The sequence below is a fragment of the Poecilia formosa genome, unplaced genomic scaffold (genome assembly GCF_000485575.1).
Source record: "Poecilia formosa unplaced genomic scaffold, Poecilia_formosa-5.1.2 Scaffold0, whole genome shotgun sequence".
NCBI classification, from domain to species: Eukaryota; Metazoa; Chordata; class Actinopteri; order Cyprinodontiformes; family Poeciliidae; genus Poecilia; species Poecilia formosa.
The window spans coordinates 4,746,409-4,758,760 of NW_006799939.1; the positions used below are offsets into that span (position 1 = coordinate 4,746,409).

The 12,352-nt window shown below is 40.2% G+C and overlaps 1 protein-coding gene across 1 annotated transcript in view; it reads left to right on the forward strand.

The window, feature by feature from the left end:
* The window catches only part of znf236 (zinc finger protein 236), a 62,266-nt gene extending 51,903 nt beyond the window's left edge, over nucleotides 1-10,363 (forward strand). The window contains exons 30-32 of the mRNA XM_016676396.1: nucleotides 920-1,049; nucleotides 3,731-3,904; nucleotides 9,556-10,363. Coding sequence (XP_016531882.1) covers nucleotides 920-1,049; nucleotides 3,731-3,904; nucleotides 9,556-9,686 — 435 coding nt within the window. The 3' untranslated portion in view covers nucleotides 9,687-10,363. The remainder of the gene's footprint in view (nucleotides 1-919; nucleotides 1,050-3,730; nucleotides 3,905-9,555) is intronic.
* The last annotated feature ends 1,989 nt before the right edge of the window (nucleotides 10,364-12,352 follow it).

Here is a 12,352-nt window from a genome sequence, read left to right on the forward strand (position 1 = left end):
TTTTATTGTTTTTTTTTTTACCTTGGTCGTTTTCTGTGCTGCAGGCGGCGGAAGATGGATTTTAGGAATATCAGGGGCCTGAAAAATGAGTCGCGCGTATTAAACCATTTCTCTGTGATAGATCATATCAGGCACTCAAATATCCCAAAGGCACAGATTCCAAGATATTGAATTTCTTTGGATGTAGAGTGAGGTTTTTTGGAAATGGCTTCATTTTTCGAAGATCTTTTCTGCAAGATTGATGACGCTTCTGTCCCAGTGTGACAATTTTTTACAGTCCTCATATAGCAGCAGTAACAGCTAGCTCAATTTCACATTATGTTAGCTCAACTTCATGATATTTTGCTGCAGGGAGTCGTTCTATTCTTCCTAATTTTAAATTCTGGATGCGGTCTCTGATAAATCTTTCTCTTTTTGGGGCGAGGAATGAATAAAGTTCAGTCCCAAAAAACTATTTTTCTTCATTTTGTTCCAAGCGCCACTTTTTATCTCTATTTCTAGCTGAAAGACATAAACCAGTCACAATAAGCAATTACAATTTCAGTGTACAATTTCTGTTATCATGATTAATAGTTTTTGCTTAAAGATGCATCAGAATCCATTTTATTTATGGTTTGGGTTCTAAGTGGTTTTTATTTACATTTTATTTTTCATTTTATTTATTTTTGGAACTTTAAAGTACCTCCGAGTTCCAGGGCTATGTGTTGTTCACAAAATTAGAGTTCATTCATTATAATGTTTGAGTTCTTGCATTATAATGCCTCTATCAATATACTACTTGAAAATGATCTTAAAACAATTAAACCCAATAATTACTGGGACAGTTTAGATTTGCTATCATGACGCGCCTATGGAGACGCTTTAATTTTGACAGTTTGTTGCAGGTACATGTATTATATATTCATAATTTGGTCTGCAGGAGCATGAGCGGGTGCACCAGCCGGGCCCTTCACCCAGCTCCCAGAAGCCCAGGGTCTTCAACTGTACGTCTTGTGCGAAGGCGTTTGCAAAGCGCAGCCAGCTGGAGAGACACAACCGAACACACACAGGTGGGAGGAAGCTGGAGGTTATTTTCATTATGTAGGTCTATAAAATTCACTGTAATGCCAAATGTATTTAAGCAGGGACCAGTGTACGAATTAAGTAAGGAGTGTAAAAAATCTGGACTGGTCTTCAGAGTTCAGCCTGATGGAACACCTTATGAGGCGTTTGTGGTCCAACATCAGTGTCTGACCTTATAAATGCACTTCTAGAAAAATGCTCATAAAGCTCCTGTATCTTTCCAGAAGGCTTTTATGAGTACAACATCATATTCACCTACATTTATTAAGAATGTGTGTGATAAAAAGACATTCATTGTTGTTTTTGGGGGGTGGAGGCGGAGTCAAAAGAAATCCAGTCCAGAAAACTATTCAGGCTTAAAAGATTGAAGTTTATAAACTTGAGCTTTTCTGCCAAACAGAACGGCCAATTAAAGTTTGGTTCAACTTCACAAAATGAGGGAAAAATTACTTATTTGAAATAATTAAAATCAATTGTTTAGTGTGAGAGATGTAGCCAAGGAAACAATCCGGCTATGGTTTCATTTTTAGTCGCTGTGCTTGCAGTGTATTTATTGTGGCTCTAAATAAATATTTCAAACTTTCAATGCTGCCTTGTTGTTTAGGCAGGAAGTTAATTAGAGTGTGATTTATTTCAAATTAAAGATTAAGTGTCTGTAATAACAATTTGCTGCAGCAGCAGCTTTTGAAGTGACATTACTGTCCTGCTTATCAAAAGCTAAACAATTTATTAGCTAAATAGCCTATTTAATGAGCATTTCCACCTTTTCAATGGGGCTTATTGAATTCGAGGTAAGGACACAGTAAATGCTTTAATGAATCCAGGATTTAATGACAGGCATTTTAAAGTGATTACTTTTTTTTTTTTCCGTTAAAATTTTAATGAAGCTCTAATTCCCGTGTTTTCCATAGCAAAAATCTTAATTACGTTTTGGTCTCTAACAAAATCCCAAACACCCCGGTTCAGTCTGCGCGTATTCTCACCAGGCAGATCCTGAGGCGCCGTTTTGTTCAGTTTCAATCATGCTCAACATAAATCATTTCTAGCCACTCCGAACCTGATGGAAGAGACTGAGAGGGAAACATGTAATTACAAATCAGAAGCAGACCTTCACCTTGTTGTCTGAGGGTGCTTGAAAAGAGAGTGCGACTCAGGTGATCCTGGCTAATCATCTCATTTGTTCTGTAGCTAATTTGTATATAAAAAAATTGCTCTGAGCCATTTTGACACATGTAATAGAATACAAAAGTGCTTTAATTTGTGGGTGGATGATGACTGGGAGTTCAGACACTTATTAGCAGTGAAGTAAATATATTTAATAGTAACTGATAATAATGTTGCCATCATCTTTTTCTTTTGTACATGATTGAAAACTTGCCAGCTGCCTTTTAAATTAATATCACAGGTGAATTATTCAAGCTCATGTGAAATAAGACAGTTTGTGTCGTTACTTTCTAAGGCAGAGCAGCTAACTGGTTGAATTAGGAGCTGCTGGATAAACTGGAAAAGTGCAGTGTTGGTCAGCGCTAACTAAAAACTTCACGCTAATCCTAAAGCACTAATTGTAAAGATTGTATCCGCTAACACTAAAGCGCTACACCAACAAGGTTTCTGGCACAAACTAACGCTAAAGAGCTAACTTGAATTCAAATTATAGCCGCACTTGAGCACCAAATTAATTTTGACATAATTTACATGTCCTAGAATGGCCTTACATATTGTATTTACATCTTGTTCTCTACTGTCTGTGTTTTATTTTGGTACTGTAGTTTCTTGTTTGAAACAAGGTAAAAAAAAACAACCAACCAAGTAAATTGGCACTTTAGAAATTATCCTGAAAAATAATTGAAGAGAAGCTAAGTTTGATAAATGTTTTCAAAGTTAGCAAAAGCGCTAAACAAATTAGCTATTAGTGGATTAGCAGAGCTAATGTTTTGAGGGGAAGCTAGATTAGCCATAACGCGCTCACCACTGAAAAAGTGAAATAAAATTTCACATATTTCCAAACTCTGTCAGTAATCGTTGACACTTAAGTTGTGACTGTGTGTAAATAATCTTGCCTTTCAATTTCAGTTTGCTAAACTAAAACCCCTTTTTTTTCCCCCCAATTACAAAAATGTATGCCAGACTGAAACATCATATTTTCATAAAAATACATAGAAGGAATTGGCTGGTGATGGGGGAAAAAAACAAACAACCAAACAAAAAATGTTGAAACATTGCACATCAACACTATTTTGATGTTTATGGATCTTAAATGTGGAGCGGCGTGGCAGTCGTTATAAGAGAGACATCTGTGGGGAAGGAACTGCTGTCTCATTAAGCCTCATGCTGGTGGCAAACATCTCAGTGACTTATTGTTGACTTAATTATCCACTGAGGTGGAGATCAGATTTACAAGTAAAGCACTTCTCAACAGCCTGTCACTTTCAAAGTTCAGAAACAAGTTTTGCAATTAGAACATTATGAAAAGTTGGAATGAAAAGCGCTGACTGGCATCTCAAACCGTACAGTGAAATTGTTTCTTACACTGTGTCACATATTCAATATTTTCACGGCCGGCGATTTAAACGCAGCGTCTTAATTGGACCGACTTGCAAGTCCCCGTTAAAAACATGTTTGACGATGACGATGCGTATTGATCTGGTGTCTGCGTGTCCGTTTGCAGGCGAGCGGCCCTTTAAGTGCAGCCAGTGCGACAAGGCCTTTAACCAGAAGAGTGCTCTGCAGGTCCACATGGTCAAACACACGGGAAAGAAGCCCTTTAAGTGCGAGGTGTGCAGCATCAGCTTCACGCAGAAGAGCAACATGAAACACCACATGAAGAGATCCCACGGATACGGTGAGCAGCCCAACGAGCGACAGTGATGGAAAACGCAAATACTGTCCTTTTGTTTCCTCTTTGTCTGCCTGGTGTTTTTCTGTATCTGTTTGTTTGTCCTGTGGCCAAACAGTTCTCTAATATTCATCCCTGTTTACGCTGGAAACCAGATGGGTCCTTTGAGCCCTTTTAGATGACAGAGTGGGGGAAAAAAAGCGAACCCTGCGAACCACCGCCTCCTCTTAGAAGTGATTTCAATGGCACTATCAAGAGGCTTCTATAAATCACAGAGCCGGGATGTTCTGCTGACAGACAGGTTCACCCACTGCTCCTCTTCTGCCAAGACATGATTTTTTTTTTTTTTTTAACCTTCTCCTGACAGCGTAACAATTAAGATTAAGGCTGCAGGTGACCTTTTGTTAACCCACATACGCATGATTATTGATCTCATTTGAGCATTCGGCCTGGGCGTCTAGCAGGCGCTTATTGAAGATGACTGGTGGCGCAGAGTGGAGCGGACAGATATACGTTCTGTTTCTAAAGTACCTTGACAAAGTGCTTTGCTCAGGGGCGCCGGGCGGAGTACGGTGTGGACGATTCAAAATGTCAAGCTAGAGCTGCAGTTGTTTGAAGTGACAGATAATAAGGGGCCAAACTCCTCAAGGACTAGAAGATGCTGTTTTCAATTTTCCCAGGTTTTTTCCATGGGTGTGGATGTCACTCACACAGAGGACTTGCAGGGGGGTAAATAACGTTGCCTTGAGGAAAGCTCTAGTCCCACTAACTCATTAAACCTTTAATGCATGAATTACTGTCTTCCTCCGTGTTTTTACTCGTTTTTTTAGGCATGGAGGGAAAGTAGGAGCGTTTCACAGGGTCATGCAGGACGGCACGCACTTACCACTCGAAATGTTGGTGATAAACAATTTAGTAATATCAAAGTTGGGTAAAAACCATATAAAAATGTGTAATGACACCACATGCTTGAGCATTTTCTGAAAATGTTGTTTTAAAGATTTAGAGACAAGACGTTTCATAAAAACATGCCACATTTCGTTGGAGGAAATAGTTGTTTAACTTCAAAGCAAATGTAGTACGGTGTATCCAGAAGGTTTGTTAAATAATCAGCCATTAAGAAAATGAGTCGTATATCGACCCATCAAAATTAAACTGTCAGACTCAAAGCAGGCAGAGATCAGAAGTAAAGCAGCCAAAAGCATTAAGAAAATAAAAGTCCATTATTGGGCTGTTTTGGTTGATTAATAATTCATGGAGACCTAAATCTGTTAGTTGCTGTTTGGCTACAGAAATTTAGCATGATCCGTACAGCATGCTAGCTCTCCGTGAGCCCGTCTGCTACGCAGCAGCCGACATTTTTTCCAACAGACCCCGTCAAACTTTTCATCCTCCTTCTGAAGCAGTGCTGTCATCCAAAATGAAACTTTCGCGAAAACCTTTTTGAGGCTGACAGTGAGCTAACGGCTCATATTTGTCACTTCATGTAAAAGGTCACGTTGCTGTCGTCCCGCTAAGTCCTTAACCCACCTGGATTGGCAGATCAGATGTCATTCCTCTATTAAATTGCTGCCTCTGAACACAAAATAACTCTTGTCAGGCTGAACACTCAGGAGTTTTCCATATGGATGGAGGAGGATGCGACACCAGGCACGTAGCGAGTTAGATACATAGGAATAAATGCAGAGACGGTGACTTTAGATTTTTGTGATAATTTGCACATATTGTTTATGTTGCGCACCCTTAGTTAGGGGAAACATTTGTAACCAGACGTTTGCGTGCACCTCATAGAAAAGACATAACTCAAACTTTTACCGTTTAGTCAGTTTGAATCGATGAAATATTTTCAATTTGCTAAATTTCAGAATGAGAGAAATATTTGACTCTGAGAATTTTCATTACTTTCTTAAAATTCAGGAGTTTGTTCTGTTTTGGTGCGACCTGTACATTATCAAGCGATAATGTCCTGAAGTTACGGCAATAATTGGCAAACCTTTTGCTTTTTTTCCCCCCTTTTCATTTCACTTTGTGTTTAAAATTTTCCACACATTCTCCACTGATCCATTTCAAAGCCCTTAAAGTACCTTGAGTTGTGTCATTCTTACTGAGATTTGCACCGTTTCTCACTTGAAGCTTCTGACACCTTAACTCTGCTAGACTTCGACAGATCTTTCTCAGATCTTTCTGGCTGGCTTCTCTCTGCATCGACTTCCATCACTTTTACTTTAGCAAGTTGTTATTTCATTGGAAAGGAGATTGTTCACAAAAAAAAAACAAAATATTGTTTCTTTGAGATTATTCACCAGATTAATTGAAAATTTTCTCAAGATATGATACAAATGTTAAAAAAAAACAAAACAAAGATGACTGCAATAATGCAAAGCACATCATCTAAAGAGCAGCTTAGCATTTTAGCAGATGCTACTGTCCTGTTAGCCTAAATGCAACAGTTGAGAAAGTTCATGGAAGAGATGTTGCTGTTCCTGCAACAACACTGAAACAGATCCTGGACAGAAAATGGAGACAAAAGCCACAGCGCAACAACAAAAAGCCAGATTGTCTTGATTGGCCCTAATCGGTGATATCCAGCTTATACTGGAGTCTGCTACTGCAAACAAACAACACCTTCAGAAGCTCACAGGAAGACTGAAGTCATTCTTGGCATGCTTAAAATGACTTCAGCCCTTCTCAATGGGAAAATCTACTTTGGCATCACAGCAATAAGAAGCTGCTTGCATGTTTCCTCTCGTATTTTGGATTATCTGTCTTTGAGCCACCACTCCACTCTTCAGATTCTCTATCAGATTCGGCTCAGAGACGCTGGCTGGGCCTTCAGAATGTCAAAATAACTTCCAGTTGGAAGAGCCGTGTTCCTGCATGGGGGTTGTGGGTAATTTAGGGCTTAACAAAAGCAGCTCGTTGATTACAATCTTTAGTTTTCATGTCGTCCTTTAATCACGGTCCGTCTTGTTCAGTCACTTTGTTGAAAGAGTTGCAGACAGAGGAGCTCTGTCGCTGCTGATGTTTCATGCCACACCACCTTGATTCCCATTGATCTCTTTCTTTGGCTCCTTTTGATTCCTGTTTGGATTTAAGGTGCCTGATGAAGCAACACAGCCCCCTAACGCACCTTACTCTTCTCCCAGTTCCCGAGAGGGAGTGGTGGCTTTATTCTTTCAAAGGCCTTTTCTTTTTTCCTTAGTTTTTTTTTTTTTTTTTTTTTTATCTTTTCTCCACATCATTGCTTCTCATTTGATGTTAAATATGATGTTTCATTCTGTCTTGAAGCTTTTTGCTGTGAAGCGAAGCCGATGTGAACTCACTTGGAATTTTAATTTAGTTTCTTCTCTGCAAAGCGTGGCGTATGGCTCACACATTGCGACACGTCAGAATACACACGGGAGACTCTGCCACAACCTCAGCCCGTCTCTGTCTCTGTCGGTTTCTCCTGATAGTACTTCCACGAAGCATTTTCACTCTTGTTGAAACTTTTTTCTTTCGACTACCCTTAGTGTTTGCTTTGTTTTCCTTGGACAGCTTCCCGGGTCGCCTGGACACTTAAGGAAACTAGAACAATTGGCATTTCCTGTGAAAATGCCAATTGCAAATGTTGTGAGCTGAATTTTTTTTTTTTTTTTTTGGTGAAAACTGCAGAAGCATTTTGAAGCATATATTTGCCTTTTCTGTTTGGAGGATCTCAATGCCCCAATATAGTCCATCAACGACAAACACGACAAGTTACAAATGAAAGTTATTTTGAACTTTGACTTCTGTCAAACTACTTTCCCCCCCGATAAGTTTATGGATTTGTAGGTTAAAGTAAAATCTTAGGATTTAAACAAATAAAAAAAATAAAAAAAGCTAAAGCACAAAGGCAGCTAAAATCCAAAACATCTTTAGCTGAGTTTTTTTGTTGTTGTTTTTAAGAAAACTACTTATTTTAACTACACTTTCACAGGAGGAACAATAAAGACATTGTTTCTCCACGTGTTTCGTTGGGATTAAAGCAAAATGGTTTTGCTTTAGCTGAGCCGAGTGAAGTTCCTGCTGAATAATTTTCTTGTTGAAAAAAAAAAAAGAAAAAAAGAAAAAACAAAACATGAGTTCGCTGTAGTTGTTTTCTGAGGCTTGGAGCGTCCAGCACCCCACTGCTTTCAGTAACGGCTCTCCGGGAGTCGCTGCAGAAACACAGTTCAGAACTTTCCATGCTGGGCTCTCTGAGGCCGTTCTCTGTAGAAACTGGATTGTTTTGTGTTTTAGTTAGAAAACTGAAGGGTTCTTACTAAAAGACAATCAATGTGACTGTTTTATTTCATACAGAATCCGCTTTATGCACTGTAAAAGTACCGGTGTTAATTTAACTCCAACAGCTAGTGTATGTTCACACTAGTCATTTTAAAGCTGTGCGGTGTGAAAACAACACCAACACTTTGTATTTAACACTACACCTAAGATTTTATCACCGGCATTTTTACAGTGCACAAAAAGTTAATTTGACTATGGTTTCATGCATCTACAGAACTGGGTAGAACACAGTAAAGCAAATGTAAAATATTTGATTCAGCTCACACACGCGTTTCAAGGCTGTGTGCAGCAGGAACAGGAAGGTGCATAAGCACTTCATGTACACTGATCGAAATCATAGAGGCATAAGTGTTTGTCGTCTGCAAAGGGAATTAACGTGCAAGTGCTTCAAATTCCCAACCCTCGCTGTATCTCACTGCATGTTGAAGGAGATGATTTTGTTTGCGCTCAGGTTAAACTAACCGAGCGCGAGAGCCGATTGTGCATAGGGTGTCCAAACCGTTTCAACGGTTTGAGCGAATCGACAAAAAGGTTGTTGTTTGGACAAAGATAAGTACGTCAGAAACATAGTTTTCAATCTGTGCTGTAGTTACAATGTAGTTTAGTTTCCTTTTGTATTAAACCAGGAATAGAAAATCGACCAAAACGAATAGATTTTTATTTTTTAAATTGGACATTCATTGACGTGGTTGAACAAAGCAGACAAGAAAACCTTGGAAAGGCTTTGAAAAACCACAGGACTCTTTCGTAATCGTGTATCTGTCTTTTCCTCATAACTCGTGTTTTTCTGATTGTTTCTGTTACTCTCTCTCTCTTGCTCCAGAAACATTGCCAAATTGTGAGTTTTGACAGAGATGACAAAAGCGACTCCCGCTGTGAGGCTCAATCCAGAGTGTGGCCCCCGCATTATCACAGAGCGCCGACTGAACCTCTCAACCCCGAGCCAAACTGTCGGTTTATCCTAAATTGATTTTAAGTCGAACGGTTCCCGCCATTTTTACAACTTCCAAATGAGACCGTTTCGCATCCCTCAGCTGGTTGGAATGGTTTGCTCTGCATACATTGTGTTTTCATAGGGAGAATAAGCTTAGAAAAAAGGAGGAAGAATGCGAAATATTAAAACAAATGTTTCAGGAAGGAGAGGAAGATTGCTTTTTGACAGATTGTCTCATTTGCATGACGCCTCGAGCAAATGGCTTTCAGACTGAGAGCTGCCGGCGCTCCTCTGCCGATGAGTGTTAACCGGCTTCTCTTCCGCTTTACAGAGCTCTTTTTTTTCCCTAGGGAACTATTTACTGGAACTGTCATGCAAATGTACGCTGATTTTTTTTTTCTTCTTCTTCTTCTTCCAGCCGCTACAGGTCAACTACAAGACGTGTCCCTTGGCCAGGACGAGCCGGCGCCTCAGGTGGAGGTATCACCCGAGCTGGACCTGGAAGTGGTTCCGGAACCCACCGGAGACTGGCACAACGTGTTCCCCTGACTGCACTCGCAGAGTTTTGCAGCAAAAGTTTGCCGAACGTCTAAATGGGGAGAGAAAAAAAAAAAAGAAAGCTTTCTGACTTTTTAAATAAGTTAGAAGGGAGGCTTCGTCCGCCGCCTTGCTGCTTTGTCACAATTAGCGGTGAAGTGAAGGGAGCGCGCGCCTCTCCCGCGCCGCAGGAAGGGCTTAGTGACTTTTATCTGTTTGGCTGCTCTCTGATTATCATCGGCCTCCGGAGAGGCGTGGCTCAATCAGCCAGAGCTTCCCAGAGAGAGTTGGGCGCTCAGCAGCCCCACAGAGAAACGGAGTCTGTTACATACCGATGTAACAGAGAGACGGGAGGCAAACCACATTCGCCGTCACGGCCGACCGGTTACCACCGGTTTATGAAATATTTGTCACTTTTGTTGACATGTTTATACTGTAAAGACCATGCCTGGAAGTGATGTCATTTTCAGCTCGCTCGACGAAGGAGGCCGATCTCTCGGCGATGTCATGATTGAGTTTGCTGCTGCGTCGTTTGGACCGACATCGGCAGCTCGTTTACTGTAGTTACAGCAGCGTTGTAAATACTGCAGCTAGAAGGCGTATATTTTCTGAAAAACACTGGGAAAAAAACAGATTGTTTGCATAAATGTAATTTTAGCACATTGTTATCAAGTAAAGCCAAGATGGTACTTCTTTGTTTTTGCTTTTTTGTTTGTTTCTTTTTTTTTTTTGTAGTTTTATTTTCTATTGGTGACTTAAAAAAAACTAATTAAAGAACATTTTCTATAAATTTAACTTGTTGTTTTTTCAGTAAAGGAAAGAAAAATATGGCAAGATTTCAGACAAGAACACAAGCCAGCTCCATAATGATTGTGCTGAGTCATTACAAACCGAAGTGAAACTCAGCCATTAGTTCAACCCAGCTCTGTATAAATGCAGCTGTTCAGTAAAGGTCCCAGAGCTGTGGCAAAGAACATTAGAGAACAAGCAGCAGCACGAAGACTGAGCGTAGCAGATAAGACAGGGAGAAAGTTTAAAGCAGGGTTGGGTCATAAAACAATAAAATTCATGTATCTAACATTGAGGCCTTAAAATGTTTTAATTTTAAGCAAGTTGCCCTTAAACAGGTTAGTCACAAGTCTCAAATTTCTATTTAATCTCATATATTCCATGTATTTTTTTTTTTTGTATGTCCCATGACAATAATCACAGGGACTTCACTATTTAGGGTAATGAAGTTATCTTTGAAGCTGCCAGTAAATCCCTGCTAACACACCTTTGTTAGCTAGCCAGCTAGCTTTTTTGGATGAAGTTCGTACACTTTTGTGGCGATGTAGGTCTTTTATACCATTCATGATGGTCTTAAAAAGGTCTTAAATTTGAACATGCAGAAACTCTGTACCGGGACACGGGCGACCATTGTAACCTGCCGGCCGGGTAAGAAGAATCAAAGAATCAAAGCTGCTGCTCCAACTTTTTTAATAGGGTCAGATTTGTGATCCTTCTGGGTGAGTGGCATGAAGAAAACATTGCTGAAAAAAATCCTTAAGAAGTGTTGTTTTGTAGTTCTACACAAGCCATTTTGGGAACAGAGTAAAGAAGAAGGTGATCTGGACAGACGCCAAGCATAACATTTTGACCTACATTCGAAACCAGCGTTACTTATTGCCCTGAGCACACTGTCGGTCTGCCCTAACCACACTTGGCTCAAGAACCCCACCACCACCTCAAAGGCCTACAACAACATGCTAACTATCAGCTGCCTGATGCTAAAGTTAGTCTTAGCTCCCTTTGCTCATCTCCTGTTTAAAATAAAAACTACTTGAGATATTCATACCAAGACCAGGTAATTCTACACCAAAATAGAAATTATTTAGAACATACATTTGAAAATTCTGATTTACTTTCTAAAAACAAAGATTGTCGATGTTTTCTGGGGGCTCTTTCCATCCATCCATCCATCCATCCATCCATCCATCCATCCATCCATCCATCCATCCATCCATTTTCTTACACCCTTGTCCCTTATCTTACACCTTTGTCCCTTAGTGGGGTCTGGAAGGTTGCTGGTGCCTATCTCCAGCTAACGTTACGGACGAGACTCTGATGGCGCTTAACCACCTTAATAAAACACAAAATTCATCAATTATTTCTAATAATTTTGTAAACAAAACAAAAAAACATAAAGTGAGCAGATTTTGTACTTCATTTCTGATTACAAGGAGAACTTTTAGAGTCGAAATGTTGGGAAGTTTGCTCTGGCACTTTCAAAACTAAGGAAGCAGCCTCTGCCCCATCATCCATCGATCTGCCTGCTGTGCCTCCACATCAGTCCCTGTTGGACAAGGAAGCTGCAGAGAAAGAGAGAAGGGAAAGAGGTTTTCTCACAGCAAGCTCCAGGTCTCTGTGGACAAAGTCACTCTTCAAAACTGTAAGAACATCTCACTTTTCAGCAAGGCATTACAGTCCCAGCCAGCATGTATAGTTGGGCCCCACTTGGGTTTGATGTGGGCTACATGGGTTATGAGTGGGCATGGGTTTTATCTGGGCTAACTTTATGGGACCGATATGGTAACCTAAAATGGGGCCCACTTGGGCTGGCCCATTAGGGCTAAACATATGGGCCCCATTCAGCATTAATGTGGGCTAACTGTGAATGGGGCAGAAGTGGGCAACAC